The sequence below is a fragment of the Nyctereutes procyonoides genome, unplaced genomic scaffold, assembly GCF_905146905.1.
Source record: "Nyctereutes procyonoides isolate TBG_1078 unplaced genomic scaffold, NYPRO_anot_genome, whole genome shotgun sequence".
Lineage (NCBI taxonomy): Eukaryota > Metazoa > Chordata > Mammalia > Carnivora > Canidae > Nyctereutes > Nyctereutes procyonoides.
Window position 1 is genome coordinate 38,018,390 of NW_026575139.1, and position 22,280 is coordinate 38,040,669.

The 22,280-nt window shown below is 40.3% G+C and overlaps 1 protein-coding gene across 5 annotated transcripts in view; it reads right to left on the reverse strand.

Annotated features, from left to right (window-relative positions):
- DAAM1 (dishevelled associated activator of morphogenesis 1) overlaps positions 1 to 22,280 on the reverse strand; it is a 167,351-nt gene that overhangs the window by 17,699 nt on the left and 127,372 nt on the right. For all 5 annotated transcript variants that reach the window (XM_055304525.1, XM_055304527.1, XM_055304528.1 and 2 more), the window contains 3 exons: positions 14,395 to 14,501; positions 6,735 to 6,819; positions 1,713 to 1,819 (listed from right to left, as the gene is read on the reverse strand). In XM_055304525.1, coding sequence (XP_055160500.1) covers positions 1,713 to 1,819; positions 6,735 to 6,819; positions 14,395 to 14,501 — 299 coding nt within the window. The remainder of the gene's footprint in view (positions 1 to 1,712; positions 1,820 to 6,734; positions 6,820 to 14,394; positions 14,502 to 22,280) is intronic.

Below are 22,280 nucleotides of genomic sequence, written 5' to 3' on the forward strand. Positions count from 1 at the left end.
TGTTCACTCAATGGGTATGGAGATGGAGGTACCTTAGAGCATATCCTCCAACACACACACACACACACACACACACACACACACACACACACATCCTCTCCTGGACAGGAGCACAGGAAATGAGGCCACTTTGCTTGGAGAGCCCATTTCCCTCCAACCAACAGGCGTTATTCGGGCAATGGCAGCAGGGTCCTTAGCTCTAATCAGACTGGGCAAAAGAAAATGAGAGTTGCCTCTTTCCCTTCCTCAGAGTCCCAGGAGCTCCTGTGGACAGAGGATAAAAAGGAATGAAAATATAAAAGCCTCCCCATTCTGCAGCAAATAAGGAGCTGTTTCCTATATGTCTCCTATGCTTCTTAACTTTCCACAAAGTTTATTTGTCAAAGCTATAGGGTAAAACTTGTCTCTGGCATTCTCTCCTCATAGCATTCTCTTCCCACTCATGTCTCCAAACCATCCTCTTTCTTTACCATTAGCTCCCTATCTGCTCCCCTCAGGGATGGCAGGCTTCTGCCTTCCAAGATAGCAACTAGTGACTAGAGATAGGAGGGTGCAAACTGGTCTCTGGTCACCACTAAGAGAAGTTGCTGCTGCTGAGAGGGTGAGGGCCGGTATTCTTGCCAAGGCCTTCTGAAATCAAATCACTGCCTTACCTGTTCTCTAGTGGAAACTTCAGTCCAGTAGCCCCATATAATCAGACAGACCTGAGTTTGCAGCCCAGGTTCTCCTCTTGTTAGGTGACCTTCAACAGGTAACTAAACTCCTCCATTAGATGGAAGAGAATACCTCCCTACCCAAAGTCCTCCTGGAAGGGCTGATAGGAGGATCAAGGAGGATCTTTGATGCATGCATGGATCAAGACAATTACAAATGGCAGCTACTGTGGGTGGTCATCTATTTATCCACACACAGGCTTGCTGAGCACACCTATCAAAATTCCAAAACCATCCTTTGTCCTATAGTAGTATATAAAATGGCAAGATGAGATGGAATAACAGAAATAAGTCCAGATATGGCAGAAATGTAGAATGACAGATAAGTAAGTTCACCTTGTCTATACTCATAGGCCTTTGGAACTCAGGGAAAGAGCTCTGCCTGGGGTTGAATGAGAGTCTCAGGGCCATTGGTCCTTATCTAATGCAGAATCAATTTTCCAGGCCTGGGATGGCAAGTAGACTCCGCTCACATGCCAAACAAAATTATGAAGCAGTGGCTGCCTCTGGGTTTTCTGGAGAAGGGTTGAGAATGCTTGCCAAGCTCTGTGGGAAGTATGCCATGATTGATTAGAGATGTCTGCATGTGTCATGATTTGACATCCAGACCCTAGCTGTTCATTTATGTGGGCTCCAGGTCAACAATGCTGAGTCTGTCCAGTCTTTGAGATGCTGAGGTATAGGGAGAAGTGAGATACAATCCCAAAGCAGTCAAAGTGGTGGGGAGAATGACACTGAGTGGAGCCAGGAAAAGTTATGACTTGTTTAGGTCCAGAACTAGAGGTAATATGAAGAAATACTAAACCTGGCTCACCCACGGGCAAGAACTCACATAAACAAAACAAATTCCACACAGCTCAGACTTATGAAGATTTTGTAATTTAAAAAGGCTTCAAGTTAAGCCAGGTTATTGGCCCAAATAATTCAACGAGAATTGAAAGTTTAACTTCCTTAGAAAGGTAAGGGGCATGTTCACATTTTATGCATTTTCAAACTCACCGGCTCATTTCGAAAAGGAATCTATCCGCCTTGGCCATTCGATCCAGTTCATGTTTATGTTCCTCTAACAGGTCAATATCACTTTTTTCAGGAACAAATTTCAAGAGCTAAAATGTACATGCAGGTATTAAAACTGAGGTTTATAACTAGATTCTTGCAGTAATTTTTCATTCTTTCAGTTAATTTGCCCCAAGATGAGACGGTAACTTTTATTTACTTTATAAGTTCTGCATTCAGGTCATTGTTAAGATACAGTACAAAATTTAAATCTTTCCAGTTAGGTGGTCAAAAAGTACCAACCCCAGTTATTAGATAAATTAAGTTCTAGGGATGGTATGAGGACTATAGCTAACACTGCTATATAATGTATAGGATAAGGATAGTTGTTAAGAAGGTCACTTCTAAGTATTATCACAAGGAAGAGTTTTTTCTTCTCCTTTTTATTGAATCTATAGGACATGATGGATGCTACCAACTACACTTGCTGCAGTAGTTATTTCATATTTGTAAGTTAAATTACTATGCTGCACACTTTAAATTTATAGTGATGTATGTTAATATTTCAATAAAATTGAAAATTTTTTTTTACTTTTTTAAAAATATTTTTAATCTTTTTTACTTTTAAGTAGTTAAATTGGTGTTAAGATGCATTCCTGGCACCGCTCTATTCTATACTGTCTCTCAAATCAGATTGTAGAAGCTCTTTACCAGGATCCATTTTGCATAGACCATTAGAGGGACTTTGGAGATTCAACACTCTCATTAGAAGATGATACAACTGAGGTCCAGAGAGACAAAGCCAGTCACCCAGGATTACAAAAAAACTTTACGTAATTGTCAGAAATAGAACTTAGGTCTCTGACTCCTAGCTCAATGCTTTTTTCTATTACATCATGCTGGAATGAATTCTATGTGTATTTTCCATTCAACTTGTTTATTTTTCTGGCTTATCTAATTCCATTTCATTTTTTGCTCCACGTAGAGATGGATGAGAAGAACACAGTAGGATTTGAAGTTTTGGATTCCATATTTTATTTTGGTGGAATAAATGAGCATGCAATGTAGGAGAAATAACAATAATAAAGTTGAAAAGTACTCTGTGTCTGATTTCCTTTAAAGTTACAAATATGTGTGTATACATCCACAGTCTTGTCCATGTGTACTATTTTCCAGATTGAGTGCCCTTGGATATATACATTTTTTTAAATGACATTGACCATCTGGACCCCAAGATTCTCCCCATAACTTGAAGCTGGCATTTGGATGGTTCATTTAGTAGGCTTCCAAAATTTGTTGGATTTAAGGAAGGGACCTCAGAAAAAGCAGTCAGTCTGGGTGCCACCAGCAGGGAAAGAGAATTAGAACTATAAGTGAATGGTATGTGATCAGAAATATATTCCAAGCAGAGTGCATATCATGTGCCAGGGTCTGGGATGCACAGCACAGCATCTGTGCAAGTAGAACAGCTGTAATGGCAGTGGGGAAGTGCAGCAGTGGTCAAAGTCAGGGAGCAGTAAGAACCTTATCAGAAATTCAGTCTTTATTTTTAAGGGTTCTGGGATATGACTTAAAACTTTAAGTAGGGGAATGAATTTACATTTTTAAAAAGACCACCATGCTCACAGAATGGAGAAATAATTAGAAAGGATCAAAAGTATTAAGGGGCTGTAATTAGACTGTTGGTACAGTAATCCAGGGGAGAGGATGGTGGCCTGGATTGGGTAGTGGGTAGATTCGAGAGCTATTTAGGGGGATTGAATGGAACTGGCCTGACTTATTGATGGGACGCATCACAGTAGAGGGTCAAAAGGATGAGGTCCAGGCTTTCTGGTTTAGGCAACAATGTATACAGAATATAACAGGAAACCCAGAAAGAAATGGCTGGGGGAGAATGGGTGGGGAGAAAGTGATTTTAGTGCTTGAAATACTGGCAAGAGAGCCAAGTAGTAATTCCTAGTAGGCAGGTAGACAAATGGGTCTGACATCCTAGAGATCTGTTTGGAAGAGAAAGCATTGATAGTGGTTGTAACATGCAAGGATGTAAGTGAGGTAACTAGGGGAACCATCAAGAGAAAGCAGGGCTGAAGGGAAGCCAGTTTTTTTTTTTGTTGTTGTTGTTGTTTTTTGGAAGCCAGTGTTTGAGGAATGAGGAAAGAGGAAGAATCTTCAGAGGACACAATGAAATGCCAAAGAAACACATTTCACCATGGAACATGGCCTGTGGTATCACATACCAGCAGCAAATCAAGGAAGATAAGGTCTGCAAAGTGTCCCCTAGCTTTGGCAACAAGGAAGTGGTGAGTCCTTGGTGAAAACAGCTTTAGGGAGGTGAGGAAGAGTTAACAGGAGGTGAGTGTGGACAAGCTTTCAAGAACTTTGCTTGTATCACAAGAGAGAGCACAGTAGCTAGATGGGCATGTGTGTATTAAAAGGTGTTTTGTGAAAGGCTGAGACTTGAACAAGTTAAGAGTCAAGAGGGAAAGGTGTAAGATCTAGGAGAGGGGGACAGGGTCCTCTGATGTGGCCGGGTCTCTGAACAGAAGGAACGCCTGGGCCAGAGCAGAGGCCAGAGAGACACCTTATTTCTAATGGGATGTAATGGATGTGGATGCCGGCAGGATCAGTGGTCTGGTGGCCTGATAGATTCTAGACATTTATGTTCCTGTGTTCAAGTGGTGCCAGTGGACAGGACAAGTATCTTCTTCCTCTTCCTCTTCCTCAGTGCAGGGAAGAAGGTAGTAAGGCAAGGGAGAAGGGAGACAGAGAAAAAGACTGTTTTTTTCCCCTTAGTTTGGACTTTTATCTCCTGGGCAAGGAAATTCAGTTCCAGTCTCAGGGATTCCCCCTTCCCCCACAACACACACTGGTTTGTGTGTGCTAAGCCCATAGGCCCCTGTTCACCAGAGCACAATCACTTGCTCTCTTTTGAGCACACTGCAAGAAGCACATGCTAAAGGTTCAGTCCTTCCCAAAGCAGAGGCAAGTGACAGACTATGTAAGGATAGCTTTAAGAGAGGAATGAAGAATTAGACCAACACCTGGGAATGAGGGGAAAGGTATGCATTCCGAGAAACAGCAGTGTATCAATCTTGCCTGAGTTCTGAGCTAAACACAGGAGAGGAGGGAATGAATGTGGCTCACATGCAAATCATAACTAGGAGTAAAGAGATGCTGGCTTCAAAGTTTGTCTGGGAGAAGTGCTGTGTGAAGAAGAGGACGCAGAGGAAGAATAGCAGAATAAGATAGGAAAAGGAAGAGTACGGTAGATGACCAGAGAGTAAGACACAGAATTATCAGGGTAGACCAGGTCAAAAGTATCCCACTTGGCCAGATTCTGCTTCAGTAGACTGATTTTCTTACTTGTATTTATTTGAAGTAAATTCTATTTGCACTCCAAGCCCTTTTGGCAAGATTTTGAAATCCCTTCCCTCAAGGAGGAATTTTGCTGGATGCAATTTCACAGTAAACAGATCTTGTGGAATTTTAAACATATGACCTTGTCAATAGGGGTTGAAGGCCTAAGGACCAAAGTAGCTTTCCACATAGTCCCTTTGTGTGAGCAGCTTGTGATGTGGGCAACCAGAGTACAGAGTCACCTGGGGGCCAGAGAGGGGGCAGCGGGGAACTGGGCTGCAATTTTGGGCAGAGACCCTTGTTGGGACTGGTATGCAGACGGAGAGGGAAGAGTGTGCAGAGTAAAATGCTCTAAACAGTTAATTCTTGATTTAGGAATTATGTATAAACTATTTGTACACAAAGTATCCTAATAGGATATACAGTCATTAACTATTAATAACTAGGTCAAACTTCAGAAAGGATAGCATAACAACTTGGTCCATTGCTAGGTGTGAGGGCTTCTCTAGGATGATTCCAGCTGCATGTTTTAGGTGGGACAGGTGCACTGGGGTATGATGATCCTGCACACACTGCTCCATCCTGCTCTATGTCTGAGGCCTTTTCGGACATTGGTGAGAACACTATAGAAAATGCATAAGCAGATAGGCACTCCCCCTGGAGCAGCCATGCCATCCAAGATAACTGTTAACACCACAAAATAGCCTTTTCCTCTGCTTCTGGGAGCTGAGCACACCAACTAATGAGACCTCAAGTTCAGTCTGGCTCAGGATCATGGGTGTCCACAGTTAACCGTAAGTGGACCTGGCACTAACAAAGGTGGACCTGTAGACAAAAAACACTCAAAACAGGATTTTGTACCAAGGACAATGAGACAAGCAGAACAGTCTCAGAGTGTGGAGACGTTCTCCACATAGCACAGAAAAATTTAGGGTCAGACCAAGAGACAGGTAATAATCCCTGAAACATCTGCTAGTTCAACAACACTGTCATTTGGGGGACAAATGAACAAATCTGCTGAGAAATACCTAACAGAGTTGGAGCGGCGACACTGACTGTGTTATAGGAATACTGCACGAAGAGAGGCGAAGTCACTATATTCAGCTTGCCTGGCCATGGTTAAAATGAATAATTTCAACGCAGATGACAGAGCTAGGGGTTTAACAGTAACTTCTGTGGTGTCGGAATGGTGAATCAAGGCCAAGACACAAACTGTATTAAGAATTCAGTAATGAATCAGTTTACATAGTAGTCTGTGATCTCGTAAGCTAGTGAGGTTCTCCATATTCCTGTCAAACAGACTTCCCTAAAGCTAGTAGATTTGTATGACCTATGGAGGCATAACAGGTTTTTTTTTTTTTTTATTTTGTTTTGTTTCTTTCTTTCTTCCTTTTTTTTTTTTTTTTTTAAGGCATAATAGCTTAACTAACTGCAGCATGAGGGACAGAATCTGGCTTTGTGGGTCCCAGGCATTTGACAAACTTGTGACCTTCCTTCTCACCCAACATTTTGAGGAGCAATGAGAGAATAAACTCTCTTAAGAGTGCCACATTCAACCTTGGTTCAGAGATGAGAAAATTATCCACCAGCAACAAGATTTTCTCAATATTCCACTCCCTGCTGAAAGCCAGTTGTCACTTATGCTCTGAGATATGTCTGGCAGCTCACCTGTTCCAACATGTCCTTGGGCAGATCCTCCTGCTCGTCCATTGTTAGAATTGCCCGTTTGATTTCATCATTGGACAGTTTCAACCTGGATAAAGAATATTTTATTCTGTTGTTAACATTATTGGGTGAGTATTAAATTTTAACACAAGATAATGCATTCTGCTACTCCAGCTGCTGATTTTCAAGAACTGTTTTTTTCAAAATCTTTTAGTGAAAGCTTATTTCCTGACAATATTGCACCTAAAAATAGTATTTTGAAAGTGCTTTAACATTCTTTCAGGACTTTGTAATGTTCTGCTGACACAGAAAAGAAAGCTGTTATGTCTTATTGTTTAGTTTCCTTAAGTAAGGGATTGGGGGATGAGAAATAGAGAAAACACCTATACATACCATTTTCTTTAATATATAGTATCCATGAATTGTAGATGACAGAGAAAAATTAAATTCTTTTTTTAAGATTTATGTATTTGAGAGAAAAAGAGCATGCGCACATGTGTGCATGTACATGCAAGGGGAGGCACAGAGGCAAAAGGAGAGAATCTCAAGCAGGCTCCATGCCCAGCACAGAGCCCAACCTTACAACCCTGAGATCATGACCTGAGCTGAAATCAAGAGTTGGATGCTTAACCTACTGAGCTACCCAGGTGCTCTGAAAAACTAAATTCTTAATTTGATTATTTATCAGGAATGTTTAAATTTTACTTTCAGAGTAAAAAATGGATTTTTAAAAGCTTGAAATCTGTTCTTATTAAAAAGTTGAATAGTTAGTACACAGAATAAAATGCATAAGGCACTTCATGGTTGAGGAATTTTCACATATATGGATAGAGGTTTAAAATAACTGTGATGGTCTTTTTTTTTTTTTTTTTAATGGAGGGAGAAACTGAGGCTTAGGATGACCAAGTGATTTGCTCAAGATCAAACATATGGAAAGTGGCAATATCTTAACACAAACCTGAAACTCTTGATTCTTAATTCCAAATTCCTTTTACAAATCTGCTTATCTACTTACCATCTTATAGGGAAGAATTTAATCACAAATCTGTTTTCTGTTTACCATAACTTTATATGATTTACTAATTTAATTAAGGATTTATGTCTTGATTATGTCAGGACAACAAAGTTTGTATGGACTATAAAGAAGAGTCATGAAATTAAAACATACTTGTAAAAATGTGTTTTTATTAGACACAACCAATAGTCTTAATGCGGGGGGGGGGATCTTAATCAGATCATTAGCTAGAACAACAGAGTCACTCTTTTGTTCTATTTGTAAGCATTAGATCCAGACTTACTTAGAAAAAATCTTATTTCCTTATTAAACTTCCACTATCGTGGCATATTAACATTATTTGGTCTGTTCTAGTCTGTGATCTTCAAAAAAATCACATTTAGGCCTAGACATAAAAATATAAACACACAAACACAGAGCAAGACGTACAGCCTTCACAGGTAACATTTGAAGGCAGGGGCTTTGGCATCAGGTGGGGCCCCTGTCCTGTGTGATGGTGCTGGACCAATGTAACCTTGGATAAAGTCTTTAAGCCTCCATTTTTCTCATCTGCAGAGTGATATAATGCATGTGAAGCATTTAGCACTCTGCCTGGACACAGATAAGGCTCACTAAACTATATGTATTACTCTACCACAGACTTTTCTACCCCAGGGACAAGAAGCAGGAGTACTCATGTAACCTAAACAGTCACACACAGCTACGTGATTGTTACACAGTGCTTAGTAGGCTTACCAGGAACACTTCCCAAAGCACTCTCACATTCATTATTTCACCAGAGTTTCCTCTCTGTACACAACATCCATCAAGACTGAGAGTATTAAACACAAATTAGAAGACAGGATTCTTATTTTAAAGGTGGTTATAATGTTTGGGAGAAACAAATGATAAGCAGAAACACTGGCTCTGTCACAGATAAATGAGGGCAGCAGGAGTATATAGGTGGACGCAAAAGCCACAGAAGGAGGAAAGAACCCTGGACAACACACACCCCACTCTGGACAGCTTTGGCTTGCCCTCGTCTCTAGATTTCAACATTATCTCAGTAAAACCACCCATTTTGCTATTTACACTGCGAGTTGTTTCACGTACCAATAAGCAGGAAAGGGAAGGAACAAATTTGTGAATCATATACTAGTAGCATTCTCTTTTATCTCATGTTTTCAAATCCAAATATAGTGAAATTGCCTTTTTTTTTTTTTAGAGATGGAGAAAGAAGGAGAATGTGTGTGTGCTTGTGCACAAGCAGGGAAGGTGCAAAGGGAGAGGGAGAGCGAGAATCTTAAGGAGGCTCCGTGTTGATCTCATGACCCTGAGATCAAGAGTTAGACGCTTAACTGACTGAGCCACCCAGGTACCCCCAAATTGCCCATGTTCTAAAATGAGACCCATTCTATCACTTAGTCTGAGGTGTGGTACCATCCTAATTCCCAGGAGCTGGAGAGACTTCTTCAGGTTGTTTTGGTCATTCTTGGGACAATCATTACCCCACACACATTTTCACCAGAACATCCGGATGGAAAACCCCCAGATTTAACTGGAACAATTTGGCCAAGTTGGCATGGGTAAAACATCTGATAGGGTAAACACTGTATCCTGGCATCACTGTACGGCTCTGGGTAACCCTCAATTCCAGGACACTAAAGGCTTTGAGTCAGTTAAGAACAGACACCACAGTCCAGCCATACAAGGACAAGGAACAGGAACATTAAGGAAGGTTGAAACTGCCACTAATGAAAACCAACTGGCTGTGGAAACCTCTATAGTCATCCTGAGAAAAGCTCCACTGGTAAGAAAAAAATAAATCAGTTCTCTGTCCTTTTCACACTGAGCTGAAGAAACTACTTTATGGGGTAGTTCTGCAGGGTCCTTCTGTTTTGCATTTAAAAGAAAAGGAGTTGAAAATCAGAGTGAGAACAATACTTGAAGTATCAGATTTGCATTTCATTAGCTCCCCATATGGAGTGCAGAACTTCTTGCTTTTGAAATTGTATATATTTATGCTTCTCAACCCCCAGAGGCTGTCTGGACTAAACACTAGCTCTAATTCATAACAATTTTGGTTTCTCTTTATGTGTCCCACAAAGAGACTTGAGACTTTAATGGATAGTACTTAAGAAAATCTACCTGTCAACATACTGCCTTGCACGTGGCCTGCTGGAGCAGACAAAGAAACTGTACCCTTGGGGAAAGAAGAGAAGGGTACTCCGCCCCCTGGGACGGTGCTATAGGTTGCCGAGTTCTTAGTATCATCTGTCATCCACAGAATGAGTCGCTAATCTCTGTAATTTAAGGACCCTACCAATTCTAATGTTTTAATTGCTTTTAAGGCTTGGCAGTGTTCTGGTATGCTGGAGGGTGGCAACTTTTGAGACATCCACTTTAACTTTCTTTAAAAGGCAGGCAACAAACCAGCCATTTTAAAACAGTATTTAAGTCTACCTTGCTCCACTCAAGTATTTCAAAAATTTGCCAAGAGAACTGAAACATCCAGGCATAATTAAAATAAGTTAAGGATGGATGGCTAGATCAGCCTTAGCTCTGCTTCAGTGGATTTAAGCCAAATCCCCCTACTTTAAAGTAGCTTTTTGTGGTTTACTACACCCTGGCTGCCATGTTAAGTGAGCATCTGGAAAAAAAGAACGGCACAACACTTCATAAAAGTATATTTTAGGTGGGTTCATTTTGCAATATAAACCAGCTTCCAAATTTCTTTCTTTTTTGGGGGAAGGGAGAGGTCTGTTTTAGGGAATAAAGCAGAGTAAATTTTAAATTGCCACATGTCGCCTATATACACATCCAGTAAGTTGCTGCTCAATCTGCCTAGGGCCTGAGGTGGAGATTCTTAGTTTAAGGAACATCACGTCCATTCTACTCTCATCTCCAGTCTGTGTAAGGCAGGGTCCTCTCATGGCCTGGAGCTTCTGCTTCAAACTCACACCTTCCAGGCAGTCTGCTTCTGGGAGATCCAAGTGATCCTGGCCACTGAGGCTGTGAGTTCCATGTATAGGGCCTACACTTTCCTCCCCTGCTTAGCTTATGGGATAGGAAGGACCTTCCTTCCGACTCCTTTCTCTGCTCAGGGCAGGACTGTGGCAGGTGCCCTGACCAAAGGGTCCACTAACTCCTTCAGTGTGGGGATAAGGAAGAGCTTTTAAGGATAACCAAACACTGCAGACATATGGGCTCATTAAAATATCCCCCATGGAATACGCCACAGGCTTTTACTGTGGTGGAATCTGGTGAGAACACCGTGTTGCTGGGAATTAAATCCCTAGTTAGCACGGTAAGAAACAGAGACGGTTGGGGAGCCAGTCTTGGGGAATGAAATAAGTAAAAAAGAAAAAAGACGGTAAGTATGGAAAGGAAGGAAATCTTGACATCTACTTGGAAATATTCCTATTCATTGTCCCCGTGCACAAAACCAGTGTCTGGGTCTTACTGAGGGTTGTGTCTCTCTCAATTCTGTCTCTGGTCAGGTTGCACCTGGGCATAAGGAAGAGCCTCCTATCTAATGGCTGCCCTCCCCGCCAGCTCTCAACCCGTTCTCCAACTTGTCCTGCAAACCCTAGAGAGCAGACTTAAAACCTTATTAAAACAAACAACTTGCACTAATTCTTGATCTCATGGGCACAAACACAGGCCACTAACTGAACAACGACTGCATGCAGGTACCCTGTGGCTGCTTCACACACACTGGGTCTAACTCCCACACTGAGAGAGCCCACTGCAAGGCCAGTCTTCTCCTTATCTCCATTTTACAGATGAGGAGGGTATGGCCTCGCCCCGGCTGACCACTGACCAATGTAAGGCACCAGGCATGGATCCCAGGCTGTTTTGCCCAGCCTCATTCATTACGATTGATAATTGCTACAATTGCAGGGCTCTCCTAATTAGCCAACCTCTCGGACGCCTTTGGCTTCTATGCGCCTCCTCAGAACTCCTCCCATCCCCCTGTAATTGCTCTTTGAGGCCCTCTTTCTCTGGGGAGCCCTGTTGGTGTCCTCACTTGGCTGAACTCCTGGCTCCTTCAGGTGGGATCAGTCTAGGCCTGAGCTGTTCACAAGCCACCTCACCTAGGTCGTTTCTCTTCTCCAGTTAGCCACGAATTTTCAAAGGCGGCAGTGCTACCTCAAGTCATGGTCCGTTCTGTGGCACCCCATATAGTGCCAGGCAGATAAATGCTCCAAAGTCGTAACTCTAAGAAAAAAGCATCACACACACTTTCATAGATTTCTTCCTTCCTTACAGCCCCTAGCTCCTTTCATGTGTGGTAACACACTGCCAATGAGGAGGGGAGAATGAAAGCAAGGTGAACTGCTGACTGGTTAAACAACTAAATACAACCCAAATTAACACTAAATTTGCTTCATTTCTGTTACCTTTACCAGATAGCACATTATAGATCAGTCCTGTGCTTTCCTGACAAGAGTAAAACTATTGATCATGGAGCAGAAAAGCATGTGGGGCTGAATCCTCTGTGGGAAAGAAGGTTTTGGAACCTCATCCATAAGGTCTAATTATCATAAGGTCAACTGGGACTCAAAATTATGTACAATGCGCTTTTTAATTATGCTCGTTATAATAACACTCATTCATTAAATTGGATTTTAATAGATAATTTAATAGGCATAGGGCAATTTCTTAAAATTATCTTCTGTAGAGTTTAGATTCACTCAAGTTCTAAGTAACTTTAGGCTCTGACACTTTTGAGGTAACAAGAAAATTGTGTGCCACAAATATGAAATAATTCCTTCAATAATGGCATCGGAAATTTGCCAGAAAGAGCTCTAACCTCATCTATAACCAGTGTTAGTGTTATTATCCTCATTGACATCTCATGCTGAGAATAATCTGTCTATGAGGAACTAGGTCACAGATTTTAATCCTATGAGCACTTAAGTACTATAGAAATTCACAGTGATAGCTTCCTTTGTCAAGTTGTCTAAAAGTGTTCCTCTAGATTGCAAAAGCACAAAATACAGGCAGAAATTCTAGGATCTAAGGGGAAAAAAAACTTCCCCAAATTTTCACTTACTGTCACTATTAAGAATGTGACTTGTTGGGGTACCTGGGTGGCTCAGTTGGTTAAGTCTGCTTTCAGCTCAGTTTATGATCTGAAACTGGGAGGGAGCCCCACCTGCTAGGTGGGGAGTCTACTTTTCCCTCTGCCATTCCCCCTGCTTATACTCTCTCTCTGTCAAATAAAATCTTGAAAAAAAAATGTGGCTTGTAAAAAGAAACTATAATAAAATGAATTATACATAGTATAGAAGAAAAGTAAGTAGTCCTTCAGATTATTTCATTGGTATCTTCCTGAGCATGTGTTCAGGAAGAAAAAGTGGGGCTAAGTACAGGGCCTGGCCATTTACACAGCTTCCAGCCAAAGGCAGAAATGAAATGCTAACAGGATGGTTCATGTTACCTTACTAGTTGTATTAAAATTCAGGGATCTCACTCAGCTTCAATTTCTCTTTGACTAAAAGGAACATTTGCTCTCTGAAGTAATATATATCTGACTAATAATCAAGTTCCATGCTGTAAACCAAGCAGCAGTCCTTTGTGTTAAAAGAAACTCACTGTAAGACCATCTAAAAAATAAAGACTGCTGGGACACTCAGGTAAGTGTCCGATTTCAGCTCAGATTCTGATCTCAGGGTCTTGAGATCGAGCCCCACACTGGGCTTGGTGCTCAGTGCAGAGTGTGCTTGAGATTCTCTCCCTCCTCCTCTGCCTCTGCCCCTCCCCTGGCTTGTACTCTCTAAATAAATAAAAAATAAAGAATGCCACTTTTACTCTTTACTTTCCCTGAAAGAGAAGCTACCTTATACCAACTTTAATACATATACAACATTCTTTCTAGAATGGGATCAATGGGATTTCTACTTAATGCTCCCAAATTCTGGATCTTCATTTACCTCATAAGCATTAGGTATCTGCCTGACATAAAAGTCTGTTTTTGAGAAAAGAATAAATTAGATACAGAAAAGCTACTTGAAATGCCCAGGATGACCTGACACAGTGCCCGAAGCTACAAGCAGATTCCACCCTCCCAAATTTCCTTTTTCTTTTCAAGTTTCAAGGCTGTGATGGTTCACTAATTATGAGAAAGATTTCTGAGCAGGGCTGAAATGGATAAATTAGCATTTCACTAAGGTTTGAGATTTACATATCTTTTTAGTCATAAAAATGTTCAAAAAGAGCATGAAATCATAAACCCGACGCATAAAAAGGTGATTTAGAAAAGCAAAATAAAACAAAGAGCTTTCATTGTTGCTGCTGATTCTGTGACAGTGCTACTCAACAGTCAAAATATCTCTAAAGCCAGGAAATATAAATAAAGGTAAAGTCCAGTTTACAGGCTCTCTGGAAAAATAAACAAAACAAAACATTGATTTGGGATGTTCTGCTCTTTAACTTTAGGAGTCTGTAGAAGTTAAACTCCAAGAAAGCAAGGATCCAGCTCTGATACATTCCACTCAGGGAAAGTAGGGGCCATGAATTCTCCTCACCGTAGACAGAAGAGAGAATCCAAAGAACTGAATCTCAGCAGAGTCTGATGAAAAGAACAAGTATAAACACATGGTTTGGAGCCACAGTATAGAAAAGTTGGTCCTACCAGAAATATTTATTCAGCATCAACAATACCTCGATAGAAGGATGTTGCAATTCTGAGCTCTCCGACCATCAATCACCGAAAGCTCTTTGACTTTAAGTTTGGAACTCAGTGTGTCATCAATGGCATCTGCTTCTTTCTATAAAGAGCATGAAAGAAATCCATCAAAGTCAAATAGGGACATTCCGACTTCAGACACACACTCTTCCTTTATGTTTTTTGTTTGCGCGCGCGCGCGCGCACACACACACACACACACACACACACACACACAGGCGAAGCTGAGATGACAAGGGAGGGAGGACAGGGAGGTGGTGGAATTGAAACGAAGGGCTAAAATCTAGTTGACAAAGGGAAATAGTAAGAAAAGCTGACCACCCACATTTGAAAAAGCATTTTTGGAAGAACAAAGCGCATCTAAGTTGAAGATGCTAAGCGTGCATAAATTATCAGTGAGTGGTGCTCTCCTTTTGTCCCCCAAATCCCTATGGACAGCAGACAGAAGAACTGTCACTATGAATCAAGCTCGGCCGAGGCTTGCCATTGCCAGTCTGGCCATTTGCAGGGCCCATTCACTCCAGAACCATTTGCATCCTGAGCACTCAAAAAGCTGAACAATAAATCCTCCCAAACATCCTCATGTGCAACAGGAAGCTCCCAAGTCCAGATGGTACCTTTCATTACCCTGGAGTCTGATGGATAACAGGGCAGTTCAAGGCATTAGTTCAATTACTTGAATTAACAACAAAACACTATTTGCATACTCTGCTGCTGTACAAAAAGCTATAAGCAATGATGACCAGTCATAATTTATGGTGGAAGAGGCATAAAACAGTGATATATAAAATACTATTTGAGTAAACTGGGCATCAAGGTGAAAATACAAACTTGATAAATAGCAAGTTTAATTTTATTAAAGGTCAGAATCAATTTTAAAAATGGATCATGGAATTTTTAAAATATAAGAAAACCAAAGAGCTCTGGAACTGTGTAACAGCTTAGGAAAACAAAGACAATATGGAGTTTTTAGTAAGAAACATCATGTGATCAAACTTCACCTATCTCCTGTCATGCTGAGATTTCAGGCAGACCTCTAAATGTCAGCTAAGAGTTGAAATCCAACTCGGAGTTACCTAAGCACTACATTACACTATCTTGAAAAAAAAAAAGGGGGGATCAGCAAGACATTTTGAGCTTGACAGTGAGCCAAGAAGTTATATTAAGCAAGGTTTAGGTAGTTGCTCACTTACCTGCTTGGAGTTACTGTTCACAAAGAAATCCTACAGCCATGGCAGAGGCATGGAAAAGGCAAATCAGACACATGTAGTTCAGAAATCACAGCAATAAGTGGGAGAAAGTCAAAGTAGTCAAGGAAATCAGTGACACAGGGTAAGAGAGGATTTATGTCCCAAGGATCAGCAATGAGAGTTGATGAAGATGGGAGAGGCTGGCTGAAGATACAAGAGCACAGAACTAAGCATTCTGGGGAGAGAGAGATGACATGTGCTGTACACAATTTTCAATGGGGACAAATCAAATTCAGAGAAGAAAGGATTTAGAACACCCCACAAAAGACTCAAGTTGGGAACAGAAAAAATTCTCTTTGAAAGAGAAATGGGCTCCATTTATTCAACATGACAATTTTCACTTGAAGCAGAAAAATATCAATCAATTCCAACATCTTGACGAAACTACTCCTACAGTCATGTTCTACCAGCAAAACATGCTTTTGGGGAAGGAGGGAGAGGTTGAAATAAATTCCTGTCTTCTTGTGACATAAGGAGGGATTAAGAAAATACAAAAGACAAGTTCAACAATGTAGGTTGGTAATATTAACTCTCAGCATCCCTTGAGAGTCCAAACAATGCATGGCAGCACTATGGATAGGTATGAGTAGAAAGATAGAACATGCAATTAAGAGACAATAAGTGATCATGTTGTGTGCAACCCCTTGGTGGCCCTGTCCCAACTGCCTCATAGCTATTCAAGCATGTAAGGTCAGCAGCCTCTTCCTAAAATACTCCGAAAAAGACTTGGAGTGAAGAAGAGAAAGAAGAAGAAGTAATTGGCATGTTAAGAGAAAGTTACAGTTTTCTTTACATATTTTTGTCATGCTGGAATGAGTAAAGCTTTGGTGTGCAAAATACACCCCAGCTTTCAGGCCAACTGCTTGTACAACCAGCAGTTGCTCAGCAGATTCCTTAAGTCCTCATTGGCCCTGGCAGCACTGCCAAAGCCAATTTTACACAGATGAGCTGTTTCACATCATTCTTCCAGTGAGAAACAAAACGTGTCCCTCTTTTGCTCTACCCATACAAGGAGGGATAGCTTTTCTAGAATGGCATTTCAAAATAAACTGATAACCACAGGAAATCTTTCTTCTTCTCTAATGCCAGTTTTCTTTCATCCTGGTTGTAATAACCACATTTTCTACTCTGAAACTCCTTAGGACACTTCCCTATAAATGCACTCTCTCCTCTAAAGGGCAGAAAAGGCTAAGATGATGTGAATTCCAGGAGGTCATCCTATCCTACTTTTCTCTCTTAAAAAGTTGCTAGTTGAATTTAGATCCAGCTCTTACTATCCGGCCTTCAAAGAAGAAACTTCTATGAAGTTCTCTAGCAACTTATTCTCCATAAGTTTCACTGTCAGAAAATTAAGACTTCTGACCTTTACTATAGTGGACTATGGAATTAGGCAACTACCATTTATTAGATGTGAGGCTTGGAGCTCAGTCTTACTATCTGCACAATGGAATCAACAACTGGATTATTATTATGACAATTAAACAAGATGATTCATGTAAAGCATTTTGTACAGTATCTGACACATATTTATGAGCTCAATACTTGGAAGCTATCATACAATATAATTATCTTTGAAGCTGATGATCAAGTCCATTTTTCCTCCTTTTGCTCTCTTCTCTTTTTCAGGGAGTTGAAGAAGAGCTGCTCAAGATCTCCCATTTGTTACCAGCAGCAGCAATGAGTCTAACAGTTAATAGCTAAGCAATGTATATTATCTTTCCAGAGGTGAGGATGAGGAATGCTATGGGAGAGTATGGGTGTTAGCCTTGTGATTTCCTTTAAGGGTCCTTTAACCAACACATTTTAAATAAAATCACAAAGCTTATTTAGATGGGGCATGTTAAAAACGATGATGCTCCCAGGCCTCTTTCAAATAAGTTATCATTCTTTTTGAAAATTTAAATTATTCACTAATTGGTTTGGGCCAAACACCACAGGATCAGCTATATTTGGCTCCACCTAACAGTATGTCTGATTTTTCCAGGGGATTTTTGGTATAGAGCTTTGGTAAGGGGATCCCTGGGTGGCTCAAGGGCTTAGCGCCTGCCTTTGGCCCACAACGTGATCCTGGAGTCCCGGGATCAAGTCCCACATCGGGCTCCCTGCATGGAGCCTGCTTCTCCCTCTGCCTATGTCTCTGCCTCTCTCTCTCTCTCTCTCTCTTTCTGCGAGTCTCTCATGAATAAATAAATAAAATCTCTCTCTAAAAAAAAAAAAAAGAGCTTTGGTAAATAGAAAGTTGGGACTTGTATTTTTTAGGAGCCAATGATGATAGATTCTTAGAGATAAGGTTCTGCAATGACATGATGATTCAACATTTCACAGAAAATAATAATCCTTACCTGAAGTTTTTAATCTTTTTGAGGTTGAGGTCCCTTTGTAAATCTGATAAAAGCTAGGGATCCCTCTCCAAAAAAATGCATACCATTCATACAGATACATACTGTTTATACAAAATCCTGCTTTTAATTAACTCTTAGCAATTACAGAATCTCTTATACTTTGGTTTAAGAAAAACCTTCATTCATAATTTTCTCTTCTTTCTTCATGTGCCATAGCTGACGGCCAAGATTATTGAAATAAATATCCTAATTCATAATTTTTCAGTGTGAAATCTAGATCAACAAAATAATGAAAATGTAAAAAAGAATAAGAAAGAAAAATTATTTGACCGTTTATAAAGAAAAAAAAATCAGAAGATAGCATTGAAGAGTTCCAAATGAGAGTCTAAGGATGTCTTGTTTATTACATATTAGTAGGAGAGGTCAGATTCTGGAGCCTGGGATAACAGTTATCCTTTGTTTCCTAAATCAGAGCAGAGAGGTTTTCAAATGTTATACTATATGCAGATAATAGGGACCTGTAAAGAAGGAGTATCCTCAAAGAACTGGGGGAAGGAATGGTGATACAACTGTTAATTTATTGATACAAAGATATGACTCCCTCTAGGTAAAAGTAAAATTCATTTTCCTCTATCCAACTGCATGGGTAAGGAGAATGAATTTATAAAATCTCAACATGAAAATTTCCCACAAAACCAAAATGAATATTGTTTAGCTCTATCTGAAATACTACTACTACTATGCAATGCACATTATGCATTAAAACAAGTCTTTTGTGGTTGACCTGGAAATCACGCATAATATAGTTTCAACAAGAAAAAGACGTTCTGAGATTCAAGAAATTGACTTTCAAATGAACTTCTGGAGTGTAAGCAGGGGAATAACTGCACACTATTAAATTCCATTTCATGTGGCACATAAGCTTACATAATCAGCCCTGGAAACCTTTGATATCTACACCAAAAAAAAAAAAAAAATCCTGAATAGAAATGGCCTTATTCTTAAAACTGTAGTGTAGAAAATCCTTACAAAGCCTGACCTTCATAATGAACAAGACCATAACTCCTAAGAACAAAGTGAAACTGAGAATTTATGCCACTTGGTAACCTGTCTGTGCACCTGTTCAGACACTGAATATATACTAAGCCATATTTCTATTATTGATGAGATACGAATACCACCTCATAGAGCTGGTATGAGGATTAAATAAAAAAGTACAAGAGTGCCTTGAAAACTAAATTTTGGGGACACCTGGGTGGCTCAGGGGTTTAGCGCCTGCCTTCAGCCTAGGGCGTGATCCTGGAGTCCTGGAATCGAGTCCCATGTCTGGCTCCCTGCGTGGAGCCTGCTTCTCCCTCTGCCTGTGTCTCTGCCTCTCTTTCTCTCTCTCTCTCTGTCTCTCTCTTTCTCTGTGTCTCTCATGAACAAATAAATAAAATCTTAAAAAGAAATTTTGGGGATGAGGATTGGGAATGTGTATTTTGCACTCAGCACCAAAAATATAATGGTTAATGTTATCATTTTTTAGTCTATATCCTGGTTATTTGCAGATTGTCCTCTTTGCTTTTATACTGTAAATTGCATTGTAAGCCTGTGTAACAGCTTAATACATTTGCAACCTCTAAAGTATTTCATAATCAAGGTGGACATTATAAATACGTTTTGATTTTAATGATGAAATATTTCTCAGATCAACTGGGCATATTTTGTGTATGTGTACGTATTTACATAAAATCTCTCCTAAATATCACTAATCAGTGTTCACCTAAATTTTACTAATCTCATATCTGAGATTTTGCTCAACGTCTGACTCAGTGTAGTGTTCTTGTTATAGGCGGGTAATGGTATTCATGCGTTCTTTTGCCTCTCTGAGAAACTAACTTGTTCAAACAACTGGTTTAAGTTCAGCCAGTTTGACCAGGGTTTTATAACTGGAGGGAAAAAAGAGGAGATAACCATAGGAAAAAAAAATAGGTTCTCAGTATTCATTTGGGAGTGGAAAAGAGAGCAGTTCAAGTGTGGTGATAATTAGGTAGTGCATTGCCAAGACTGAAATGAAAATGCACAGTCTTAGACGTTGCCATTAGATATGAGACTAGGGAGCATTCAATGACAGGCACCCATTTTCTCTACTTTGTCCTACATATTCCTACTAGAATGTCTGCATCTTTAGATTTTTTTGCCTCTCAACATTCAATAAACTCAATAAGATGGCTCATATTACCTTCATTTGGGAAATATATCTATGGTTTAAAAACCTCATCTCAAATTCTTGCACCAAGAGGGGAAACATACTTCAATTAAGCTGAGCCAAGTGTGTTGAAATTCTTTTCCAGGAAGTGCTATTGAAAATGTCACAAATGATTCTACTGACCAGTCTACTTAGTGTTAAGTACAACTGAAACGTTCTGGTCTATCCTGCCTGGAATGACTACTGAAACAGTGACTGGTTGCTAGGAGACAATTACCCAATTGCTAGGCTTTGCCTAACTGTCTCCTAGAGCTCTTGAGAACTGTCCACATACTTGTCCCAGAGCATTTTGGCAGCATCCTTCTGCACCTTCTGCTGAAGGCCAGTTAATTATGAGTCTTGTAAACTTGGGTCTTTTAACCACCTGCCTTCATAATAAATGTAGCCTACATGCTCAGACTTGAATAGCATCATTTGGAATAACTGCTGTTTTCTCTTTCTTCCATATACTTTTCTGAGTTCCCAAACCTTCACCTTAGGTAACCAGAATGGACCAGTATTAGTGACCAAAATCGAAGTGGGAAAGCAACTGATGTGTCATGAGGTCAGAAGATTATTTGCATCTATCAGGAAATTTGCTAACATATCCTATGACTTCATGTCAAGACCCAGAGAACACCTTCCTGGGTCAGCAGAGAGAGAAGATCCATCGCAGCCAAGCAGGAAGTGTTTGAACCCAGCATCTGCCATATGAGACACCTAAAATATACCCTTTGTTTGTCCTTTGAAAGATAAAGTGTCTTGCTTTCTCCTGGGTGTGTCTTATCTTTTTTTTCTTTGTTTTCCTTTATTTTGTATGTACAACACTGCTTCATACTTATGAGATGGGGGAGGTTCCAGCTGAGGGTTCCTGTTTTAGTGTCATGCTACCACAGCAGACAACCACCTGCATTTTTGTACTTTACTAACATAGCGTAAAATGCACTGCAGAGAAGCTCTCCCTCACTCAGCGAAAATATTCTGGCTAAAAGACATACACTACATTTTCTTTTCAATTTCGGATATATTGAAGGCTTTGAAAGAAAAACCCATCAGTTTTTGTTTCTCCCCAGCCTCAGCCCATGTTCTCCTTAGTGCTTGCTCATTCAGTTCTAAGACATTCTTTCTTGGGAACCAGACCCAGTCTAAGCAGACTAAGAAGTGCAGCTTGTCTGAGGATGCTCTCTCTGGGCATGAGGACTCAGGCAGGTGTTAAAGACCTCTCAGTGAAGTCCAAGAAAAGCACCTGTGCAGATGCTTGGCATCCACGCATTCCTACTAAGATGTGCTGTGTTCTCAGCAGCATCTCTTCAGTCATCCTGAAGGATCTTTTTGCTCACACTCCAGGACATAAATGTTGCTCTTTCCCAGGTGTCTGATTGACTGAGATCCTACCTCACCTTTTCTTGTTTTTCTGATATCCTTTGTACCCAGCCACCTTGCTGTGACCCTCTTCTGGTCCACTGTTAGAAGGATCTACTAAGATGGCCTCTTAAAGGAGTAAGAGGTACCACTCAGATATGACCAGGGCTTACAGCATAATACTCACTACCTGGCCACATCAACATGGAGAGTCAGCAAGCATTGAGTATCACTAGAATTCTCACTAGTATCACAAACACTTTGTTCATATTTCAGAAGCTTCTCTGGTCCTATGTGTATTAGTTGCATCCCCCACTTACTCAGCCTTCCCAATCCCACTTCTGAACCTATTGTGTTCATGACATACAGTAAAAACTCCTCTCTAAGGTTCCAGCTAGTTGACAAATTATAGTTATTTACAAATTTCTGTGCTTATTAAAAAAAAAAAAACAAATTTCTGTGCTTCTAAAGGTTCCATCTATTTCAAAAAGCAGTCTACTTCTGATAATAACCACTAGATTTATATAATATATATACAAGTATATATATGTGACATATATACATATACATACATATATATGTGTGTGTGTGTGTGTGTGTATAGATAATCTAAAATGGCTTGAGAAACAAACCCTATGAGGAAACAACACAAGTTAAGTGCCTCTCCAACTAATATT